The sequence below is a fragment of the Fulmarus glacialis genome, unplaced genomic scaffold (genome assembly GCF_000690835.1).
Source record: "Fulmarus glacialis isolate BGI_N327 unplaced genomic scaffold, ASM69083v1 scaffold39323, whole genome shotgun sequence".
Classification (NCBI taxonomy): domain Eukaryota; kingdom Metazoa; phylum Chordata; class Aves; order Procellariiformes; family Procellariidae; genus Fulmarus; species Fulmarus glacialis.
The window spans coordinates 56,123-80,950 of NW_009201713.1; the positions used below are offsets into that span (position 1 = coordinate 56,123).

General features: G+C 37.2%; 3 protein-coding genes across 3 annotated transcripts in view; 1 reads left to right on the top strand and 2 right to left on the bottom strand.

Moving 5' to 3' along the window:
- Window positions 1–2,637, bottom strand: part of PDE6C (phosphodiesterase 6C, cGMP-specific, cone, alpha prime) — a 31,485-nt gene extending 28,848 nt beyond the window's left edge. Inside the window, exon 1 of the mRNA XM_009574037.1 lies at window positions 1,962–2,637. Within this exon, the coding sequence (XP_009572332.1) occupies window positions 1,962–2,441 (480 nt within the window). The 5' untranslated portion in view covers window positions 2,442–2,637. The remainder of the gene's footprint in view (window positions 1–1,961) is intronic.
- An 8,914-nt stretch (window positions 2,638–11,551) lies between these two features.
- On the top strand, window positions 11,552–19,045 carry RBP4 (retinol binding protein 4, plasma). Its single transcript, XM_009574038.1, has 6 exons — window positions 11,552–11,599; window positions 11,773–11,908; window positions 12,554–12,690; window positions 12,839–12,945; window positions 14,600–14,812; window positions 18,664–19,045. Exons 2-6 carry the CDS (start codon window positions 11,780–11,782, stop codon window positions 18,675–18,677), a joined length of 600 nt encoding a protein of 199 aa, XP_009572333.1. The 5' UTR covers window positions 11,552–11,599; window positions 11,773–11,779; the 3' UTR covers window positions 18,678–19,045.
- An 819-nt stretch (window positions 19,046–19,864) lies between these two features.
- On the bottom strand, window positions 19,865–24,252 carry FFAR4 (free fatty acid receptor 4; the record flags this gene model as incomplete). Its single annotated transcript, XM_009574040.1, has 2 exons — window positions 19,865–20,334; window positions 24,124–24,252. Coding segments are annotated over 2 exons (537 nt in total), but the record flags the coding sequence as incomplete, so codon positions are not given.
- Window positions 24,253–24,828: the final 576 nt, after the last annotated feature.

A 24,828-nucleotide genomic window follows, 5' to 3' on the forward strand; every position in this document is an offset into this window, starting at 1 on the left:
TATTCCTTAAATGTTACTGACTAAAGCTGCAGTTCTGGGTTCCTTACAGAGATACAGATTCTGGTGACATTAGTGGGAGCTTTGCCTGCGTGAAGAGTGTGGATTTGGAGACTTGACATTTTTACAAATAGAATGGAAATGGTGACAATTTTGAGACCTTGAGGGTTGTTTTTAAATAAAAAATTTTGGTCCCAGAGAAGTCTCTGGGAGTTTTGCAATTAACTTATAAATGTCAATGTTTTAATGACATTTAGTTACCAAGTGTGGGCCTAATGGCATAGACCTCAGTAATCCTAAGAGAGTAAATGGATGCCTAAGTAAAGATTACCTTAGAATGATTGAATAATAGCTGGACAGATATTCAGCCAACATGAATAAATTTGTGAGTGCAAAATGTATACCCAGCTAGATTAGATGGATGGAAAGGCTCTCTTATTTAAGCATATTCAAATTACATTTGTCACAAAATTTTGAACACATCCTATTGCAAATGCAGAAATATTTGGGCAGCCCTGCTCTGGGCACCTCTCACATAATGATATTAAGCAGCAGTGCAGTGTCTGATAGAAGGCACATCTTTCTTGATCCTACTGATCTTTTCTCATGTAATCATCCTTATGAATTTAGAAGGATTATCCTCCAATCTCCCCATGTGGTGGTAAGAGGCAGTAAGTCAGATGCTTCTTGTCAGAACAGCAGCCATTGAAGAAAGCATCTTAGTGGTCAGTTAAAAATCAACTGATTTGTTTTCTCAAATCAGTCATTCTTCTGTTCGCTCCTGTGATTCCTACTTACATCTGAGGTAGTTTACTGTACATTGGAATGTTCTTTTCACATATATATACATTTTCATTTGTTTCTGAGCTTTAAAAGTAGTCCTTTATTTCTTTATACCTGCCAACTTTTGACATGATAAAATACATTACTTTTTGTTTACCTCCTGGAAAACACAGATAATTGCAGTGTATAAAGATTTTTATTATTTACATTGAGCTTAGGACACTGAGGTGGTTTCCATCTCTAAAATGGCCTGGAATTTTAAATTGACTGTATAGGAAATACTGAGAAGCCAGACTGTCATCTTGTATAATTATCTTAGCACTATTTGATTATGCTGAGCTTTTCCACGTAAGACTAAAAAGAGATGAAGATGTCACCGTTTGATAATATAAGGTTAGCTATTTTTAAAGAAATCTACAACAATCAAAGCACATTTATGTTTCCCCATGTATTTCAGAGCAGTTTCTAAAGCAGTTCTTATTTGTGCATGTTTAATTTCTGTTAGGTCACTCATCATTTTAATTAACATTTGTAATAACCCTTATCAGCACCATAACTAAAGAAGGTGATTCTGTGCAAATTTAACAGGAACTTTGAAAATATCAGAGCAACTCTGACTCGTTAATCTTCTTCTACAGATGGTTCTGAACAAAAGCCCTGGATCTGGACATATTCAAAATTTGGAGCCATTTTGAATTCAAAGACAGACTGAAGCTGAACATATATGTTGACATCATCTTCATCTGGCTTCATTCACCTACTTATAAGGAAGCATCCTCATTACAAAAGCTGCAAATTAACTGTATTCAGAGGTGCATGTATGGCAGCATGGAATGATAAGGGAAAACACTTGCAAGCCCATACTGGAAAACAGAATAGGAGCCTGCCTTGTTCAACAGAAACACAAGTACTTATTGGTCTCTGTTAATTGAATATTCTCCTCCCTTATTATAGTAAATTACATTACAACTATTGTGCAAGGATACTGGAAATACCTCACTAGGCTACATGATGTGGTTCTACTGGATTTTAAGCAAACTCTGCTGCTGCTTTTCTCATGCTTTAGATGTGGATTTCTGTCTCTGGGATGTTTTTGAAGAATGACTCTCTACCACAAGCTCTGTGCAGGAAGCTGAGTAAGCAAATGCACAGAAACCCATTCCCCAAGAGAAGTCACTTACCTTTTTCACATCAGGTACATTAAAAAACTTCTTGGTATGAGCAACCCATCCCGCTATCCCGATGTCCAGAGGAAAAACAGTCTCATTGTCTGGATTCACCAAATTCTCCTCCAAGCTGGAAGTTGGAGTGACATTGAGAAGCCTGGTGGCCACCTCTGGAATACCATTTCGGGAACGACAAATAAACATACTACACCGATCAGCTGCCAGCAGTTGTGCCAGCCTCTGCAAGGCCTTGTGCACTATCTTTTCCATAGTGCCTTCTTCATCCTGGATTTCTGTTAGCAGCTCAAAAAGTATGTTACACTCCTCCAGACGGGACATGTCTTTGAAGCTGACTCCTTCCTTCACATCTCCAGGGCTGACTTTAAAGATACTTCCCAGCACTTCTGCCCTCATTTTTCGGTTGAAATATTCCTTTGCAAACTGGGGGTTGTTCTCCAAGTATTTTTCAACGGCATCTTTATTTACCTCACCCATTTTTGCTGGATTGTTCTTAGGATTTCTTTTAGAACTGCATCACCATCAAAGCAGGACTAGTAGCAAGAAGTCCTAACTTGATACTAGTAAGAAGATGGTACTTTGTACATATTATATAGCTCACAGGCATAGTACATTCACCTTCCTCTGTGGCTTCCAAGCCTTCTGAAACTCTTGAGATATGACAGAAGGCACTGGCTTAGCATCTTCTTAGTGTGAGATCTTGGAGACTGCTAATTAAAGAGATGTCAGGACACTAAGCCCCTGAGCATTCTTAGCTCATAAATCCTAAGGGAATCATTTTAGCATTTTAAACTAACCAATTAATTCTTAGACCTTATAAAATTGTCTGATATACCTCCTTCATTCACAGTATATATATTGTACTATACACACAAAATTTTCCATTGAAACTTAATATGAGGAATTCCACTTAGATACTTAGCCCACATTATACACGTGCACAGAGGTACACATGTGTATTTGTAAGAGGTACTTAAGGAGGAGGAAAACAGAATGTTATAGAGCAAATTTTAAAATTGCGAAATTTAGTTTTCCTCAAAATAGTCAGGAGTTGATTGAAATTGAATTACTAAAAGTAAATAATCATGAAGCTATACATGCATAAAATGGGTGAAATCCTAAAGACCTTACAAAAGTCTGAGCTTTCTCAAGCGATTTACCCAGGTGAAGATGGAGCAAAAGAATTAGAATTTGACTCAGCACAGCCAGATATGACTTATATATAACTTTTTTCAAAAATAAATAGTCTGAAGGAAAGAGTAAAATCAGAAAATGGCTTGAATTCAAATTGAGTTCAGGAGACAGTAAATTTTTTACTTTATAAGCATAAATAACCTTACAGGGTCCTGCAAGTAATGTTGTTTCTTCTGTGCCTTCTTCAGAAAAAGTGGGAGATCTCTGCTCTTTTAAATAGCAGAAAAATAGTAATAACTGACAGATAGTGGGTAAAGAGGGAGTCTTAAGTCTGGTTGTAGCTTTATAACATGTTTGAAGTTTCCTACCATCGGAAGTTCAGCATTACTCACATGAATGGAAAAGGAATGATGAAAACTGTGTTGAATTTTAGGAACAAACACCCCTCAGGGCTATGTGAGTGCGAAGGCTGAGTTTAAGTTGAGTGCCAACTATGACAAGCAAATGATCTGTGTTCATTGAAACAGATCTGAATTTCAGCACAGTAGGAGGGCTGCAATACAATTAATCTTATTTCTGTTTGTGGCATCCACATTGATCAGAGAGCAGAAAGAGATTCTTGGTATAAGGAAAATAGACCATATACCCTTTGGCAATTCTTAATTTGAAAAGAGTGATTGTCAAAGTACAACTTTATCTGTCTGCCAGAGGCCACAGTGTGTCAACATCCATTTTTATCAACAGATCTAGAAGAATCAACATGGGCAACTGACACTGATCCTCTCGTGCACAAAGAACAGGTCAGTGATTGGTCTTTAACGGCAGCTAACTCAGTACATTAGTTTTCCCTCTGGCTGCGATATGAAATGCTGTGTAAGACACTGATTTTTGCCAGACTGCAGTTGCCATAAAGATTTAAAAATGCATATGAAAATCAGCACAGTATGGACACATTCTGTAGTTCCTTTTCTCTGGCTGGGTTACTTACCCCTAGCAGCCTGCAGGGCAGCATAGGACCCTCACTGGTAGGTGTATGAGGTTGCAGCATCTTTACAGATGTGAAGTGGTGATATTAACTTTGTGGCAGGACTGTGGAACTGCAGCACAGCAAGATGTTCTAACCATTGTACGCATGTACGGTTCACAAGAAAACAGCAGAAGAAATGCACATACATCTTAGTCTTTAAATAGTTTTTTCATAATTCGATCAATACGTATAAAGGCAATAGAGACTTGAAAATCCTTTTATATGTATTTACACATAGAGTTAAATTATTTCTCCTGATCTATCATCTTCCTAATTTGTAGCTCAATACTTCTCATGCTGCTCTTTAAAAAAGAGGATGTTGAAGAGCTCCAATGAAATTGTGCGAAGGAATAGTAACATTTTTTTGCGTTACTGTTTGGTCATAATTTCTTACTGACTTTGGAACATTCTACATAGTAGTTTCTTTGAAGCAGAAAGGGTCTATAAAGGGTCTGTCTCGTGCCCAGCTAAAAATTCTAGAAAATTATCTTCTGCATAAGATTTACACATTCATCTTTATCACATGTGTGAAACCAGCTTTACAAACATTAGTTGTTCTTTATATTGTGATTACATTAATTCTATGAAATAGAGCAACCTGTCACTCTCTGGAGGGAGAGTAAGAAAGGAGAGGCAATCTGACAGAGTTACACTGTTTTCTTGGGGGTGGGGGGTAGGGGTGGGGGTGTTGGTGGGTTAACATTTTGTAAGCTGACAATTTTATTATCATGTGTGCCCATTTTTTTCAATATGCAAGACCACCCAAAAATGCTTATCATGGTTCCACCAAGTCTCCCTCATGCCCAGCTGTTTTTACACATGATAAATTACACTATTTGTACTTTGAGATAACAAATGAACATCATAATTAGGCACTACTGTAAGGTGATAAATCTTTTTTTGTAACAAGATGTTTCAGATGTAGCTGGGTTGTCCTATAATTTCATTCTTAATCATCAAACAATTCTTTTTTTTTTTCCTTAATTTAGATTCACTCTTACAATTGCACTCTTGCTCTGTAAAGTGTTTGTGAAATGACATGGAAAGAAGTATCAGAAACCAATAGAAGTTCTTTTTGAAGTTTATGTTTGGAAGACAGTTAAGTTGGCTTTTTTTCAATAATTGCTATATTAGTCATGTTATGTTTCATTCTGAACTCTATGTACCTATTGATTAATCAAGAATAATTAAGGCAGACCATGAAGTTGAAGTGATTTGGTAGAAATCAAGATGTAGTTTGGTGCATAAATGTACCTTACATTTATGGAAGTCCTCATTTTAGAGTTGGGAAAATACAGTGTATTTGTTTTGATGCTTTTTTGTTTTTCTCATATTAGTATTTTAACAAATTTTGTAAATTAGACCATTTAAACATTTCAAAGTACTAGCATTGTAATGAATTTTAAAGTTTCTGTGCTGGAATAAGACATTTATTTTCTGTTCTACCTATCTCCTTTACTCTCCCTATTTTCCACACTATTGAACGTTTTATCTTTAGTAATGCTAATTCACATTTGTATTTAAGTTTATTATAAGAAACTATACCAAAACTATTTCACGTTTCTGGCACTTTCAAACATGATCTTTCCTAGCAATTTCTTAATAAGATCAGCTATTAAGAAAATACATTTTAATGTAGGTTTCATTATATGCATGGAGGTTTAACATTGGAAACTAACCTCGCACAGTCATTTTCACTGCACTTTTAAAGGCAAAAATAATATGCATTTGGCTTTGATTCTTTTCCACGCTGAGGTGGTTTGATTTAAAAACATGATGAGCTGGGTGCTGTATTTTTCAAATTGTTTTAATTTCAGAGAATATCAGAAATATGTGTGCTTTATGTTTTTAATACATATGATATAATTTGCCTTTGTTGTTCATAGTTATTACAGAAATCAAACTATTTATGGAGTAGTTCTTAGTAGTAGACCATTCCTAAGCCCTTGTGATACATGGAAACTCCTAAGAAGGATAACTGACGGACATGGTTATTTAAATAGATTCAAGCAGCACGTAAATGTCAAAGGTATTTATAAGGTTTCCCAGTTCAGCTCAGTGTTTGTGTCTCAGCGTCTCTGTCCATCTTGATAGCAGTTGATATGGTTCATTCAGTTAAGATTTTCTGAAGAAACATGGATCAAATGTGTTTATTTCAATTGCATGTCTTTTGTGGATAATTTTGTGGCCACTGTCTGGACATTGGAGAGTCATATATATAATCCAATCATATAATCAGAAATATTACTGATTTTTTCTAAATTATTAGGTTGTGAGAATGGATTCTGTAGGTATTTACAACAGGTAGTGTGTGCCCCTAACACAGCCAGTTTTTGGCACTGAAATGTTTTGGTGTCACTGATCTGGTATGTTTTGGGGACCTTTACAAACAACCTTAACTTCTATGTTTCTTTTAAAATAATTTTCTGTCCCTTTTCTTACAAAAGTAATCTTAAAAATGCAAAAACTAAAGATAGTAAGTTAGCTGCTTTTTCCATACGGCTGCAAATTTTCATGGTCCCTTAAAACTACCAATGATTAGCTCTGGGGATTCATGAAATAAGTAGTCAACAGATATTTTAACTTCTAGGGAGAGTTACTGAAGTAAATGGCCAGTCTAGCATGAAGGGGTTAACCTGGGTTGCCAGATGCACTGTAGCTTTGACCATGAGCATGGGTTTCTTGGTACCTTGGCATGAATTTTAGTATATGGACTGAGCAAAGGACAGCAGCCTTTTAATCTCATCCACTCTCACATTTACTCCCTGGTGATCTTAGGTTACCTGATCATGTTTTATTACTGAGAATATTACTCAGCACCTATGAGAAGGGTCTGACTCTGTCTTCTTCATACCCTCCTGCCAGATATTTTCAGGCTGAACAGTCCCAGCTCTCTCAGCCTCTCCTTTTGTCAGATTCTCTTATTGCTCAATGATCTTCTTGACTCTTTGCTGAACTCGCTCCAGTATTTCTGTGTTTTTCATCATTCATAGTTTAAAGCTCTCCTCGCCAGGCTGGCCAGCCTGCTGGCAAACTTTACATCTTTGTTTCAAGTTGTTTCCATTTTAGTAATACATCTAGAAAACCATTTCAATTCAGAATCACAATCCTCACAAAGGTTTGCTAAAGAGAATAAAGGTACCTTTTTAAACTAGGTTTGTTTAAATACTGTTTATAAAGAGTTCAGTGTAAATTTACTCCTTAAGCAGAATGTCATGTCATTAAATTACAAAAACAGGTAGCACATAGGCTGGCATGGTGCAAAGGCCAATCTTTTCAATTCCATTCTGTCCTTGACCTCTGTACTCAGTGTCACCAATGGGAACAGTTGTGATGGTGACAGTGTACATAGTTGTCCCTTACAAAGTACACGGAGCTCCTTGGCTCAGCTCAAGCCATTTGTTGTTGCTTGTTAATATGAGTCTGTTTCCACAGGGCAGTGGCTACACTTGGATCCACTGCTCTGTGCACACAGCAGTCATTCATTCCCCTGCAAAATCTGCCTCTTAAGTGTAATGGATACCCGTGTTTGTGAATGGCACTCTATAAATAAATAACCATAAGAAGACAGCAAAAAGTCTTTCAATCTACATGCAGTCTGGCTGGAAATGGATGCTCCATTTCCTATTACCAGTTCTTTGAGCCAGCTTTCTCCTAAGAGTTAGACTTATTCTTGTGACCACAAATAAAATTTTAGTTCTTTTAGTATTTAAAACTTCAATGTTGCAGTGTTAAAAATGTTTTAAATAGTAATTTAACTCTTGTTTCTTCCTTTTTATTATAAAGTTATAAATGAAACTAAAATAACTCCTACAATGAAAGCTTTTTTCTGCCATTTCCTTTGAAAATCTGACCTTTTATGTGTATTTTCTGTTGCTATTCCTGATGGAAAATACTGCAGAATTTTACAGGCTATTAATGTAAAAAATATTTCAATCACAGAATCACTGCCAGAAGTTAGCCCCTTTTTTATGACTTCTTGGCAAAATTCAAAGGTAGAAGACTTTTTTTGCCTTCAATTAAATACAGTTCCAAGAAATACATACTGACTTTTAGAAAACTTTCTATAATATTCAAAATATGCTACCAGCTTCAAACATCAGAATGGGAAGTCATATATAAAATTTATCAAGCTTGGTGTTGAACCTAGCACAAGTTTTGTAAATGTATGCTTTACATTAGAGGTTATTTGCATGTTTATGTGTTATTAATATTTTAATAATTCTTTTGAATTTAATTGTCTGAGCTTTCCCAGAACCCAGCAATCATTTGATGCCATTGACTTGATCTATGCACATTGCTCTCAGAATCAATTGAAATCCTGGCCCAAATTCTGTTCCTTTCTGTTCGCATGAAAAGTACAAATCTGCAAGGAGTATATCCAGGTTCCAAAGATCTGGATGAGGGTCACTCGCTGGCATCATTTCTCAACCAAACCCATAGCCCAAGTCAATCCAAATGATGATTAACTGAGGCAAAGTTTACACTGTTTATGAGTTTACATAGTTGTGCTGGCATAGCTACATCTGTTAGGACTGAGAAAAATTTCACCCTTGAATTGCCATAACGATACTAGTCTGTCTGCAACCTTCCATCTCTCCTCCAATACACTCCCAATCTAGACGTAACAGAGGACCCTTTTTGCCTAAAAAGCTTGTCTCATTAAACCAAAGAAGGGCTTTAGCTGTATCTGTGAAAGGATTTCATTAATGTAAACCGTGTCTTAGGTAGGCAGAGTTGGAAGTATAGCTAAACCAGAAGAGGCACAGACCCAAACTTCTACTATGTAACCTTCAAATTGTACTGACTTGCCCGGGTCCTCTTCTGCAGTTGTTGAAATCTGACTGGGAAATACTGGTGTGACTTCACTGTAGTTGCGCTCCCACAAATCCACAGTGATAACAGTTCAAAAGAAGAGTTTTCTCAGGCATTGCCTAGAGTTTGTAGAGATCCCAGAGTTGAGGAGCTGAATGAATTAAAAGTTATAATTACTAAGTCTCTGCCAGGTACCTCCACCAGATATGAGTTGCCGAACATTGCAGAGATCAGTGGAGGCACACAATTAAAGAAATGCTGTGCCATGGCTAATACAAAATTACACATTTCTGATTTATTTTTGTTGATGACCTCAGATTAATTTAAGAGACTGTAATGGCTCTTGCACATATTTAGAACTGATCTTATTAAAAATTATTAACAGAATTAAATTTTTGTTTCAGTGAAACCTGGATTGGTCTCCATCTATAAAACTGCTGAGGACAACATGCAGTAAGTATAACGGGACTACTGACCTAGTTTTTCAGAAGCGGTCAGGTTTTGATTCATTTGGATGAGAGACTCCTTTGAAAACCTCTGCCATAGAATTTTCATGGACAATTATGTTATTGACAAAATTTTATAGGAATAGATTTGATCCTGAAAGAACCTCCTTGGGAATATAAAGCAGCATATAGATTTTTGAAGAGGAAAAACTTAGGAGAAATAATAATATTTCACAAATTGGCAGAGAATAAAGAAATAATTGTTTTCTTTGGTATTAAAGAAAGTAATAGATTTAAAGGTTATAAATTAAGCTATAATCCCTCTTCTTACTATCAGTCATGTGAGACACTGAACAAAGAAAATCCGTGTTGATTTTGATCTTGTAAGTATGATGAATTCATATATTAAGACTAGTCAGTGTTTTGTAAAAGTTTTATAAAAATGCATATATATAACTGGTATCACCATTGCCGGGAGCTGGGAACAAGGTTCTAAAAGCCACCAGAGGAATATAGATTGCTGTTTCTCTTCATTCTCTATGGGAATTAGCAAACTTGAAAATCTCAATTTAAAAATGGAAATGTTGGCTTATTGAAAGACTACTGTTGAAAGTTTCAGGACAATTAATATGCATCGACCTTTCTGGTCACCTGTGCGAAATATGTTCTTTACTCCAAGTAGAAGCTTAATACTGAACATAAATTTTTAGTGTCTGATGTTATCCAGGGAATCAAAGGCTTCAGAGCAGACTTGGAACCGCCCTGAGCATTTGATATTTGAGAAAGTGAACAAAAATATACTGTCTATACAAAAAGGCTCCAACAGAAAGCAGAAGAGAAAGAATAACAGATAAATCAGACTGTGCCACTGTTTGCATTACCTATGAAAAAGATTGTAAAGGGCAGCAACAGTAAAAAGTTTAATATTTTTATGAATATATGAAAGGAATAGAAGGCTGAAGTAAATTTCTGGGAAAGGCCATGCTGAATAAATTGTTTAATTCTGTACATCAGCTACTATTGAAGTATTTTTTATACTACATCAGTGTCTCCATATTTAAATTATGTTTTTGCTTAATTCTTTTGCTTAATTCTTTTGCTTAATTCTAATACAGACTTTTCAACTAGCAGGCTTCTGCCTTTATTCTTTCAAAATTGAGAGGTGAAAAAAGTAGGTGAATTAGTTCTCTTGGTAACAATCATTCCTATCCTGCTCTAGTTGCATGTCTAGAAAATAATTAACAGGTTTTCTCTAATGCTTCCTAAAGATGTTGAAACTATAGAACAAATATTGACTGAGAGGCAGCAAAACTTGCCTGGACAGGATAAAACAATAATGGTTTATATAACTGAAAACAGTTTGCCAAAAACAGAATAGAAATTCTGGAAGCTCTGCTTTAAAATGGATGTCAGAAGGGCCAGATGTGGTGCGTACATGCACTCAGGCCACACATATGTCCTACCACCTTTGCAGTACCACACAAAAGTGCTCTTTTGCCTTCCTGAAGATTTGCAGGGCCCCCGTTCCTGTCCCTGAGAGCTGATCATGAGATGGTTTAGCACCCGAGCCAGCCTTTAGGTAGCAAGAGGGAACCAGTCATGAGGACCTGAAGAGGATCTGGCATGACCAGGCTTTCAGAAACATTAGCAGAAACTTGCAAGTATGATGTTTGCTACTGTTTACCAGGAGAAGAGAGGAAAGGAATTTGGGGAGGAGGTGGAGGAAGCAAGTCTGCACCTAGTAACTGGGTTGAGCACGTTGGGTAAGAAGGACTTTGGACTGCAGTGTGTAAAATCACAGAGGAGGTGGAGGCAGCTCACTCTCCCTCGTGCAAAGATGGGGTGCCTTTCTGCTCCTTTGTTCTTTGTTTCCTTTTCCACATGTTCCTCATGTGCACACCCCTTCCCCCAGGTGTGAGCTCTGCCTTTGGGTTAGGAAAACCAAAGAGAGGCATTTGCTGCTAGCCGCTGCTTGGCTGCAGGTCAGGGTCAAAGACCACCTGAGCCCATGGGTGTTACACAAGAGGCTGTTGTGAAGGGGCCTCAGCCTGCAGCATGCATCAACCCGCCTCCCTACTCCCCCTCCAATGCTAGCTTTGGACCTCAGGGGGTTGCGAAAGCCCCAGGACTACATAAAGCATTCCCTGTCTGGGTGCCCCGCCACTGCCATCAACACTTGGGCTCTCAAGAGGCTACAGGGACCGGCACTGTCTGTAAGGGACCCTGCTGTGGTGGGCTGGGGACAACCGGGTGCCTTGCCTGCGCGTGCATCAGGGAAAGCTGCATGATGCCCTGGAGACCTGCCAGGGTAGCCTTCCTCCCTTCCCTGCTTGTGTGACAGAGCCTGTTTCTGATGCAATTCTCTGTCTATTTGCTGTTGCTGCAGGGACGGGATGGCCCAAACGGGGAGAGCTCTGCCCTGGCTGCTGCTGCTGGCATTGGCCTTGCTGGGCAGCAGCATGGCGGAGCGGGACTGCCGAGTAAGCAGCTTCAAAGTCAAGGAGAACTTCGACAAGACCAGGGTAAATCTTCTTTCTCTCCTGGATCTGTGATATCTTGCCTAGCTCTTCTTCCCAGGCTACAAAATCTGGCATTCATTGGCACCAGTGTGTTCACATTTTCACTCAAAGTCACAGACTGCGATACTGAGAAACAGCAGAAGTGTGTGATGTTGCCCACACCTCCACAGATGCTGGATCCTGATGCATCCAAGGATACTGCAGAAATACTGCAGAAACTGAGGTTTAGCAGACTGGTCTCAAACTGTATGGTCTAAACAAAAGTTGGTTGTTTCTATGAATAATGAATACTCTGGTGTTTTCAGACATCATTGCAAGAAAAAAAAAAACATTTATACATAGATCTCTCAAGATCTGCCAGTTGTTACTCTCTTCCCACCAAATTTTGTATTCTAAATGCTGGAGAACTGCAGATACAAATAAAATACCAGAAAATGTCAATTCTTTCACAAACCCTGGCTGCACTAGGACATATTGGTGGGTTTGTGCTGCTGGAACAGCTAGATTTCTTTCTTTGGTACAACTTTGAGGCATGGTGTCAAAAATCTGTGTGTCCTCCCCTCTGTCACCTCCCGTAGTTTGTAATGTCTGTTTGTAATGTTTTCCATACTTCTAGGTCTAACTGCAGCCTTTCTTATTTCCTTGCAGTACAGTGGCACCTGGTATGCCATGGCAAAAAAGGATCCTGAAGGGCTGTTTCTGCAGGACAACGTGGTAGCCCAGTTCACCATAGATGAGAATGGACAAATGAGTGCCACTGCAAAGGGTAGAGTCAGACTCTTCAAGTAAGCTGTTTGCAATCTTCCTCTTTTTCCATTTCACTTCACTTACTGGTGCTCTAATCCTACCTGCTATCCCTGTGCTAGTCGCACAGTCACACCGAATCTGTGCTGTTAGGTATGAATGTGATGTTTCCTTTCTCTCTGGCTACAGTAACTGGGATGTCTGTGCTGACATGATTGGCTCTTTCACTGACACAGAGGATCCTGCCAAATTCAAGATGAAGTACTGGGGTGTTGCCTCTTTTCTGCAGAAAGGAAGTGAGTACTTAGCTATAGAAGATGCAGAACTACTTGGGAGCTTAGTTATGTGTATGTCCATGCTGGGGAAGGAAAAAGTAGTGTTGGATTTCTTAAACACACTTAAAACACGTAATAACTATCATACAGGAAAGCCTTAATGTGAACAAGGTAATCACTATTTTTTATATGAAACAGCCGGTTGGCTTTCTTTAAACAAGTGAAGACCAGGCCTTTGTATATCTTTGTATTTCTTTTGTTTGTTACCCAACAATATAATCGAAGGTCACTGTTTGGAAATAAATGAAAGGCAGATGAAGTATTTTAAGTCTTGTTTTAGTTCAGAACTCAGTTACTGGATGCTTCTGTTCTCTCTGAAAAGCCTAATGTCAGACTTGGTCGAGCAGGGAAGAGGATTTTGCAATTGTTATTGTGCTTGGTCTCCTGTCTGCAAATGTAGAGATTTATCTGTTTTAAGAAACAAATACGATCCAGTATATATATATTCATATTTTCCTGTCATCGGTCACACTCTGTGCAAAATTAGTTTACTGAGCCAAGTAGAGATTCAGACACTTGTAGCTCAAGACATTTCCATGGATTGTTTCCAAGAGAAGCAAGCGGAATTTGGAAGTGATTGGACCTCCATTTTCTCCAAAAACACAGTTACAAAGAATGTTTTGGATGCCAATTGCTCTTGAACTGTTGCCGAATCTCTTTACAGCATTCTGCTGAATCATGTTTTCATGGATACTTCAGATTGCTGACTGACCCCAGACTCTACCTTTCTAAAAACTGTGGTCTCCACCCACAGGAGAGATGGGGAAGAGAACATACAGTGTTGCCTTCACCAGGGCAGACATAGTGCAAGGGAGGATCTTTTGCTCCAGGAGAAGAAGGTGTAGAGATGACACTTTTTGCTGCAAACACCTAGGTTTACTTCTGTTAGCACAGGGTGTCTGTGTGACCAGGTATTTATCAGATTGCCTAACTAAATAGTTAAGAATTCTCTGAAATTGTAACTGTGTTTTGAGAAGAGGGTTTATGATAGAGCTTGTAGCAAATACACTTCTAACACACATGGCAACTGCATGATAATATTTTTCCTTAAAAATACAGTTTAAGTAACATCCCTGGTAGGAAAATAGTTATGGTTTTGAGTAATCTGGAGCATGACTAGCATGACCAAGAGCAGATTTAACTTCTCTACATATTTTTTAAACTATTTTCTGTCTGACTGTTCCCCTTTTTTGGTTAAATAAGAAAACTTTCTTTGTACTTCATGGTAGCTACTGGAATACACGGGGTTTTTTTGTGTTTGTTGCCACATTTTATAATGATATTCAGGCATGGATTTACAAGGCGTTTATTAGCACTTCTTCATGCTGCTCTTGTTCTGTGCCCATGTTAGAGGAGAAGCAGTGGTGCCAACCATTTCCTCTTCTCTCCATCACTGTCTCTGATAAATATGCTTATTTTCTTTTTTTTAAAAAAACCTCCCACCAAAACATGGAGTTAAATACTGGACACAGCAATAAAGAGCTAATCTGTTATAATTTATACCAATCTTCATCATATTATTTTCTTTACAGAGTTATGGCAGCAATCACTTTAGATTTACTAGATTTTACTTGTGTCTCTAACACCTTTGCTTCTTTGCTATGGTTTCTTCCAGATGATGATCACTGGGTAGTGGACACAGATTATGATACGTATGCTCTTCATTACTCCTGCCGCCAACTAAATGAAGATGGCACTTGTGCTGATAGCTATTCCTTTGTGTTCTCCCGGGACCGCAAGGGATTGCCTCCAGAGGCACAGAAAATTGTCAGACAAAGGCAGATAGACCTCTGCTTGGACAGAAAATACAGAGTTATCGTTCATAATGGTAAGAATATTTTTTTCTGAAGAACTTTATTTCAGGGTTTAATGACTAAAGCACTGGGAGTCTCTTGCTCATTAAATAGCAAATGCATAAAGTCTTTTACTTAATGGCTGTAATATTGTCTTTTGAAAACTGGAGCTTGTAGTAAGTTATTTCCAACTTTTACTTCCCTTATCTGAAGGACAGCTAAGGTGTATAGATTTTTATGCAGCATATTACATCAGCTGAAACAATAATTAGAGGAAGTTGTAAAACAATTAAATCAATGTAGTGTGAGTAAACATAGTAAGGATAAACTTCATAGTTGCTGTAAAGAGAAATTTTGTCTCTTTAATCAGAACTCTGCCTTTCTCAGCAAAATAGTTGTTGAAGGGAATAGAATGTATTTTCAAAAACTTCTTTGAAAAATTCTTCACAAAAGGCTTCTAAGGAAAATCAGAAGTCTTGGAAAGGATGCCTCATAGCAGACCCTTTCTCACAGGTCCTCATGCCAACCGTTTCACAAAGGGTTGTGGAAGAGGTACATATTCCTCATACTGGAAGTATGACCCTATCTTGAGTCATATAGTCAGGCTGAGCTTGCAACACAGGGAAGGGTACAGATTAGCTCACTTGTGCTCAAGTATATTAGAAAAGGCCAAATTGTAATTTATGCTACTTTAATCGATGATCTGGAAGTAAATGTAATATACTTACTGGTAAAGATTACACCCAGAGTGGGGAATAGTAAAGAATGAAGAAGACAGATTAGAATATTTAGAACAAAAAAAAATAGTAGCGTACTTGTCCCTACCCTGCTTTGCATTCTGGAAGACACAATATCTACAGAAGATTTGACTGGTGAATCAGCTGAATGTGAACTCCCAATGTAACGCTGTGGCCAAAAGAGTTAATGTGATTCTTCGATGCATAAACCAAGGATGCAAAAGATGAATTTGCAGACTCATATGAGACTGTTGTGCTTGGCATAAGTCTGCTTGCTGTGTCACGTTTGATGATAATCATAACTGGAAAGGGTACCAAGGATGAATTAGAAGTTTCAAAGAAGAGCAGAGAAAATGATTGAAAGTTTGTAAAATGTGTCCTCTAGTGAGTGCTTCAAAGACCTTGATGTTTTTTCATCAGAAAGAGGTTAAAGGCTGACCTGAGCAAAGTCTGTGCTTGCCCACACAAGCAATGGGAATTGGATAATAAAGGACTTGCAAACATAGGAATAATAAATTAAAATGGATGGAACTTTAAACTGGACACATTCAGGGCAGAAATAAATAGCCATTTGTTTAACTCCAAAGGTCATTAACCTTTGCAACAGTTTACCAAGAGCTGTTGTATGTACTTCATCACTGAAATCTGTAAATCAAGATTAAAGGCTTTTCTAAATGACATGTTAGAATAAACTGAGATTGACTGAAAGAACTTTTGTGTATTTTAAAGAAAGTCAGAACAGATGAACACGGTCAGCTCTTGTGGCTCTATTACCCGTTCATCTGACCTATAAACAGAGAGCAATATATTGCCATGTTGTAAAGCAGGTATGCTGACAATAGGGTGCCTGAAAGATCTGCTAAGGTGGGTCGTGTTTAGAATACTTATTAGTGACCTGGAAAAAGTGCCTGACAACAATGAAAATAAAAATTTTGTCTTGAATGAGAATTTGGAGACAACATAAGAGACAGCTGAGATTTAAGGCAGTCAAGACTGAAACAGCATAAATGCAAATGAAATTGGCTTTTGTGAATGATATGTATGATTGCATAAAGGGTAGGATAGAAAAGAAACAATGTCATCATATAAATTGAAAAACAACTTTCTTGATTTGAATGCTGCATTCACTGCTCTTCAAATGAAGTACAGCAAGAATAAAAATTTCTGGAGATGAGAAAACAAAATAATGAGATGATTGGGGATGTTTTTATATTAAATCTAAGATAAAGTGTAGATATACAGCTGTTGTGCTGTGACTTTGAGAGGTGTGTGTTATGGTGGTTCCTTGCATTTCTGTGAAAGCCAGAGAAAGTACTATCCCACTGTAAAATCAGGATATTGGGCTAGTCCAAGTATTGGTCTGATTCAGCATGGTGGAATCTGTGTTTCTACTATTTCTACACTATATGAGGCTTGCAAGGCGATAAATGTATTGTCAGTCTTTGCAAGAAAGTATAAACCAAAAAGAAAAATTGAATATATTCATTTATTCATAATTTGTGATATAACTTTTTCAAGTATCTCACTTCTATATAATAGAATGCTTGTATTTTTTCACAGAATATAGAATAGTGTAATTTAAAAATAAAAGCTCAGAATGTCTTTTGAAAGTTCAGCCTTAAATATTCTTTGAATTCCAAACCTTAATTTAAAAGTTGATCATGCTGCCTCTAGTTTGTTATAGAAATATCAAATCTACTAAGTTGCACCGAGTGCTGTATTCTTTATCTGCTATCCTAATTTATATTCAGATGTTAGGTGTTGAGTGCAGTGTCTGATAAGACTATGTGAGTTCCATACTGTTTGTAAATGAAAAATAGTAGCCGGGGTCCTTAATGCTATCTGCTTTTTATTGAGGATTATGCCAGAGTTTATCTTTATGAGCCCAGCACTGAAGTATAAATGAAACTTAAAGCCAGCAATTTGCTTTCTCCCCTTTCTGGGATCAGGACCTGTAATTATCACAGTGTTAGTTGATTCTAAATTCTTCAGTATCATTAAGCCAAAGTTCCTGCAAAGCAAGTACATTTGGGAATGAGAGAATGATTGTGAGCTAAACTAAAAAAAAACATTTATTGAAAGCTTTTTATCAGAAACTCTTACAAAATTCACTTAATTCCTTATGTGTGGGATTGGAAGCCTTGCTACTTTACTTTTAATTCTGCTATTAAGAGCCACAGAATTAGTATCAAAAAAGCCAACTTCAATTGTCTGTGTGGACCTGCATTCAGTGGTTAGTGTGCTAAAATTCTGACTGTTGTTAATAGATGCTGCAAGAATAGGCTCTAATTGTGCATACTCTGCCTATGTCTTGAAGCTGATTTTTTCCCCCAAGATTTTTCATTAGCTTTTTAAATCAGTACTGTACTCAAATTAAGTTCCCCCAAAAAACCTAACAGATGTACAAAACTTACCTTGATGGAAAAATAATCTAAAATATCTGTTCTTTTTATACTGGCTCTTTAAGGCAAAAGAGAAGCCTAGGAAATTATGAGGTTTTTAGTTGTAACTTACATTGCATTTCTGATGGTAGTTCCTTTCCAAATATGGATCAGGCTGTGATACACTTCGTCTCTCAGAGTAATAGCTCAAGTTGCTTTAAGTTATGCAATGTGAGTGTGGATATCACAGTTGGACTACTTGTAAATACAATATGACATCATGTTAGTTGAAAGCTGAATCTGCTGTTAGCATTTATTAGAAGCAAAAATTGTGAATTAGAGAGTGGTATATTCCTTCAGCTGATTTACTATTGCCATTAGAAGTTTTGGAGGTCAGGAGATCCTTATTTTGTTGAAAGACATTCCTAAATTAATAATTTTTAAAAGGCAAATAATTTGTAGTTTGTTAAAGTAAATAAATAACTCTTTTATCACTCATCTGTCCAGTACCTTGTTTGCCAAAGTATTAAAACGCTCAGGACAGGTGTACCAGATTGGATGAATTCCTGTTTTGTTCTCAGTTGAAAATTCTTTGGAATTATAAACTGCAGAGCAAGGTACTGGCATTATCATTACAAGAGACTGCTGGACTCGAGAGCATTTTAAGGAAATTAGATATGTATGCATTTTAAATTTGGTGAAAGTTTGTATATTTTAATTTTGTCTAATGTCGTTGAAAAACGGAATTTTGTTTTTTGTGTGTTTCAGGATTTTGCTCTTAAGGAGATCCAAAACTATGGAAAGAAACCATGTAACAGCACCATGGATGTAAAGTTAACACATTGATTGGGTGTCCTCTTGAAAACCTTTTAAACGGCTTCATTTAGATTTTGAGTATATTTATCTGAGCTGTGTAGCTCACCTTGTTAATAAACCAATGAAACATTTTAATAAACTTGGATTACAGGGGATACAAATTGCTTGTATGCACATCTGTACATATGTAGACATTGGTTCTATTAGTAAACCATTATTTAATGCACTATTTTGAATAGGTGACAGATAGTGATAATTAAGAATTTAATCTTTCTTTTTTTAGTAGTTTCAATTTCTGACTAAAAGAGTTTTAATGAAAAAAACACAAAATATATGCATTTGCTTTCTAAAACTTGTAATTTCTTTTCAAATACAATGTCATCTTTTTTCTAGGAAATACTGGAAATCATTCCCAATAGCATTTTAGAAAGGAAGAAGGAATTTCAGTGTCCCGATATATCACTGATTAACTTTATTATATGAATACTGAAGACATAAAAAATACACATCTTTTTTAAAGAACTATTTTACTCATGACAAGTAAACATTTATTTATTTATTCTTTATTTATAAATTAACAGGCATTATGTCCATATTTTTAATTTGAGATGGAATCAAATTGGTCATTCACTTGGTGATAATACATGTTTATCATCTTGTTTCCCACACGAAATTGGTTAGTCTGCCCAAACCTATGTTCAGGCAGTCAGTTATCTAAGTGTATAATCAAGGGCTTTTTTTAAATGGAATTGAAAAAAAGAGCAGATACTTTCTGAGGATGTACATTTTCACTAGAAAGTTGATCTCTCTTACTCAGTAGAAAATAGATTAAAAATGGACCAGGAGCCCTTTTGATATAGATTCACTATAACTTCATTAATTTTAATGACATTTATGCCAACTGAAAATGTATCCTCATAAAAATTAATTCGTCTAGTAAGTACTTATTTCAACTATTTTACATTCACCAAGTTCACTGCCATATTCCTATTTATTTCAGTGTAAGTGGAGTATTCAATCCATTGGATTAAATTGTCCAAATCTTACTGAGGCAAAGCAGTGAAGTCAAGAGAATTTTACCTGCAGGAATTAAAAATACAGATTTAGCTTTTTTTTCCTTCTCTGGCACATAATACCATAACATAGTGACCTATTCAACCTGGGATAGTGTAGACATTAACATCCAAAGTCTGGCACAGCTCAGACTTTAAATAGTTATCTGGTAATGAAAGACAAATTTGGTTGTTCATGGTTACTTCTTCTTGCAGTGGTTTCTGTACCAGCCCCATGCCTTACAGGGTTCCCTGTACAACAGAGAAGAATTTCCTGACATTTACGTCTGAAATGAGCAACATTATACAAAATTGGATTGACAGCAGAGTTGGCAAAAGTGAATAACACTATCCAGAAGAAAACTGATGGCAAAATATTTAAATCTTGTTTGTAGTTCTGGACTAAAATTAAAAAAATAATTACTACAATTGGGCTCCACATGATGAAGAAAGAGATCATCAACACAAAGAGAGCTCGGAATAGTTTGTAGTCTTGCTGGGAAACACGAATCTGATGATTTTCTGAGTAGGCTAAACCAGCATTTAAACTCCTTCTTGATGCTTTTGTAATCTGCAGTAAAAGAGAAGAAAGTAATTTTCACTGAAACCTAGAAGAATTATTAACACATTTTTACAAGTGCAAAAGTAAATCTTGGCACATGATGTTTCTGTTTTGAAAAGTGACTACAAGAAAAGCACTGCAGAATTCCATTTTTACTTTTTATTAATGGTTCCATTTCAAACATTCTCACTTTAGATTTTTTTTTCCTCTCAGCTGTGAACTCACCTCAATATTAGTAAAGCTGCTTGTTCTCCTCATGGCTCTCCAACAGCCATAAATACTTCCCAGCATAAAACAGAGCCTTAATTACTCATGAAGTCCCCTTAACTTCAAATTATGACCTCATTTGTTCTATCTAAATAAACCCATTGATTTTTTTTCACAAATGCAAACTGGAACATAGTTAACAATCCTGTTGATGCACAAGAAGGAACACAATCCAATTCTCTTATGGCCGTGCTGATATTATAAGGTAGGTATTAGAAGGAGCATGAATTTGTTACAGTAACTGAATCATGATACGTTTTATATTTGAATGGGATTTTATGTTAAATTTTATGTAAACTTTTAGTTTTTCAGTCAGTAATCAGAATTGCTTTCTATGAACTAACCTGAAATCTTACAGATCCTTTTGTCACTATGAAAATCTGTGTCTTGTAAAAGCACTGTCTGATGTAACAAACCAGACTATGGGTAGTTTGGGAATCTAGTATTCATTGGTGTGAATCATCTGTCATTAGGTAGAACATTGAATCCCAATGGCTTGTAGAAAACTCTAAATCTCATGCTCTACATCCCTGTCTTCACTGAAGTTGGCATAGCACAGTAAGTCTGTTACATTCACATATCTGATGCAAATAAAATAAAATTGAAATATTTAGCAAACAAACATTTAGGCTAAATAACTGAGATGCCATTTTACCTCCTGCATGGGTAAAGAAAGGGTATTTTCAAAAGCCTGGATCAATTTGGTGTCTGAGTAGGAAAGTCAAAAGGTGTAAGACTCTTCCTGCCACTTTTATGTGTGACATTTCCCTTTAGCAGCAACTAAAGGAAGGCTAACGCTAATACTAGTAATACTTAATAGCTTCCTGGTTCAGGTAAGGATAAAAATGGTTATATATATGTTGAGTAATTTGTCATTCTTTCTGCAGTTTTCTGAATTTGTCACAGAGATAGATGACCTACAGTAAATATTCATTAAGAACCTAGACATCTACCAAAGATTGCAACAGAAAGTAGGTGTATAAATCAAAACCCATGATCCAAAAATGGGCTTCTCATCAGCTGCTGAGCCTGAGAAGGGAACAGTCTCACTAGCTGCCTCCCTGATTTAAGAGGGGCAGAGAATTCTGATGTTTTGAACATGTAAAACTATTGCAGCCTGATGGTCTTCTGCTGTTCCCATTTGGAATCCAGAAACTAGGCTAACTCCTCCAAACAATCCGATCCAAGAGTTGTTCTCAGAGGGCACCTAACCTGTCCTAGGAAGAAGGAAGGTTTCATAAAATACAAAGGACTAATATCCACTTCTACTATAAAAGTGGGAAAACCAAGTTCTGTACCCTTCTCAGCCTCCACTGTTCAAAATGGCTACAGAATGCCCTCATCAGATACCTTTGTGTCTGTCCCATATCAGTACCCTCCACCTTTCCTGCTGGAGCTGCACAGCCTAGAACTAAGAATGCAAGAATCACCAGGACTGCAGTAAATAAGACACAACTGCATCTTAAGAAAATGCTCAACTGAAATGGGGCAGCAGTGATATGTTTTGGATCTCTTTTTGGTCTGCCTAGTATAAGGAATCTAGATACCTCTAGTGGACATCTGGACCACAGTCCGAGAACCAGGAACTTAGAAGTCATGTATATACAAGTATGTAACTTCCTGAACACGAACGTCTCTACTAGTTCTAGCCTCTCATCCAAGTCTTGCCTGAGAGGGGGAACAATGCAAAACCAAGTAACTTAATTACAAATCATGGCTTCTAATCTGTAATTTTTGCCAGGGTTCTGGGAAGTGTTGAGTAAAAATAATACTCAGTTTCAGATTAAATTATAAAGTATACATTTGTAGAGTATATTTGTTAACAAATTTGAGGTCTTATATCTGTAGTGAATCATCATCATCATAGATGCTGTGTCATTTGAATACACGAATGCTTTGAACTGCTTCCAGTAACACTGAGCATTGTACTCTGTGTGCACTGGCATTGTGGAGCGCTCTCACAAAGTGAGAGTGAATCTGCTGTTGGGAATGACTGAGGGATTAAGACATTCTCCAGCCGAGTTCTGGTTGCTTCCTGGGGAGCTGTCTGAGAGAGAAGATTCAATTATAACAGATGGGATCCTGCTACAGGCCTTGTTCCTTTTTCAGTTCAGGAGAAATTGTAACACGTCTTAGCATCTGTATTATCGAGTTGGAAAAAAAACGTGAGCATGGCAGCATGAGGCTGTCTTGTAATCCAGTATTCCAAACACTTTTTTGGGCTTCTAGCTCCCTACACACATTGTGTTTTCTAAATTTACCTGTTGTAATCTGGAGTCTGCAAGGACAAGAGGAACACCATTCCTGTCCTGGTCTCTGACCAAGGACTGTGGCATTCCTTGGCCTGCAGTTTTTTGCAGTTCTTTCAAAGGGCTCAGACTCCCCACTCAGTTACTATATGTTCTTTGCCTACAGCAAATATGAGGTTGCAAAAGGCAAATGCTTTACTTCACTAGAAGAGGTTTACCTAACGCATTTACCTCAAGGTTGTAATGAGCTTATAGAGTGCACAGAAACTAAGAGCTCATGATTTTGACTATGAGTTTAAGCCTGATCAATAGGCAAGTACATGTAGAGCCCAGATTCTAGGTCCATGCAAACATCTACGTGCAGCTCTCGTGCATGTACCCACAGCCCCTTGGTGCTCAGCATTTCATCAGTTAATTCCCTGCTCAATAATCTGTGTATTTTGAAGTTCCTTTCTAAAACCTATAATTTTCCTTCTATATAATATGAGAAGTTTAATTACCTAATACAGAAATCAAGAATCTTTGGGGGGCAGTTGCTAAAAACTAGGCATTGCAGCGCCTAGTTTGAAGATTTCTAGCTCTTTCTCACTCTGTTTTTGGGAGAGGAAGGGGTATGAAATCAGATGTTTTAAAATGTAGGTAACTAATATCATGTTTGCTAGAATATAGATTAAAACTCTGTGGTGCCTGGTATCTTGGCCTATATTTCAGCAGTTGAACAACATCCACTCATAAAGAAAATGGAAGCAGAGTGTTTAATTTACAGTTTTTGTTTGCAAAGTTTGAAATCGTGGAGGAATAAGTGTAATCTAATGAGATCTGTGTACTAAAAATACATGCAGAAAATCAGTAGATCTAAAAGGGCGTGAATTTTTTCTACTCCTGCCTCTCTCTGCTTTCTTACAAGTCCCTTGTGACTCTGGAGTTCAGGCTCAAGGATAGCAAAATCTAGTTTTTAGCTATTTCAAATGCTTGACTCTTTTGGCATTTAGGAGATTGACTGTCTTTAAATGAGAAATGTATTAAATAGTATATATAAATGAAGACAAACTTTGTGTTGGGCTTTTGGTAATGTGCTGTTCAAGCATGTTCTTAGTTGAAAAGTATAGGCTGTTATGTACAGGTTGAAGTGCCTCATTTTATATCACATACTTACCATTTACTGAGCAAATGATGTCTATTCCCTTTAGGTGTATTTGTATTCAACGACAACATGTTGATGCCTAGTGAGTTACTGTTTACTTCCCTTTGTTCTGCAACAAAATTTAAAGGAAAAACATACCTGTAAGATTTTAGAATAACTGATGACAATGACTAATCCTGGTACTAGAAAGAAAACAATGGCAAAGGTCACATCCCAAACTATTTCTCCTGCAAAGCTGGGCCAAACCAAGGTGCAAATCTGAATCTCCTGTTTACAAAGAATAAAGAAGAAAATTAACATTGTACAGTTATTTTTACTACACAGTTGTCCTTATCTCCCTCTACGCTTATGGAGAAAATGGCTGCAGACTAAACCAAGTCTGTGAAAACTTTCTACTCAGAGCAGTCAATTAATGTGTTGCTTAATGGTTTTAAAAGCCCATACAATTATAAATAGATGTGTTGTCCACAATCTAAATATAGCCGTAAATTTCATATCAAATGCTAATGGCAACTTTAAAACTGAAAGTTATAGACTTAAACTTAATCATGTATTAGAGTGTCATGTTGGGTGTACTTTTGTATGCATTTCAAAACACTAGGCAGAAAAATCTGTGCGTGCCCATTTCGTACAGAGGATACCGCATGTGCTGGGCAGCTCTTCCGGCATGCTGACCCCTCGCTAAGGGGGAAGCGTGCGGAAAAGGCGATTTCCGAGCCGCACTGGGCTGGGGAACGCAAAAGCCGATGCGCACCTCGTGTCTAACGGAAGGGCCCCCCGGGCGAGCGGGACGGGAGGTGTCGGCGGCGCTGCCGACGGCGACAGCGGGCGCGGGTCTCCCGG

Excerpts from the sequence above, each read along its gene's own strand:
- RBP4 (XM_009574038.1), top strand. The coding sequence starts at position 11,780 with ATGGCCCAAACGGGGAGAGCTCTGCCCTGGCTGCTGCTGCTGGCATTG. Across the intron at positions 12,691-12,838 it reads GGTAGAGTCAGACTCTTCAA|TAACTGGGATGTCTGTGCTG; the intron begins GTAAGCTGTTTG and ends CTCTGGCTACAG. Across the intron at positions 12,946-14,599 it reads CTCTTTTCTGCAGAAAGGAA|ATGATGATCACTGGGTAGTG; the intron begins GTGAGTACTTAG and ends GGTTTCTTCCAG.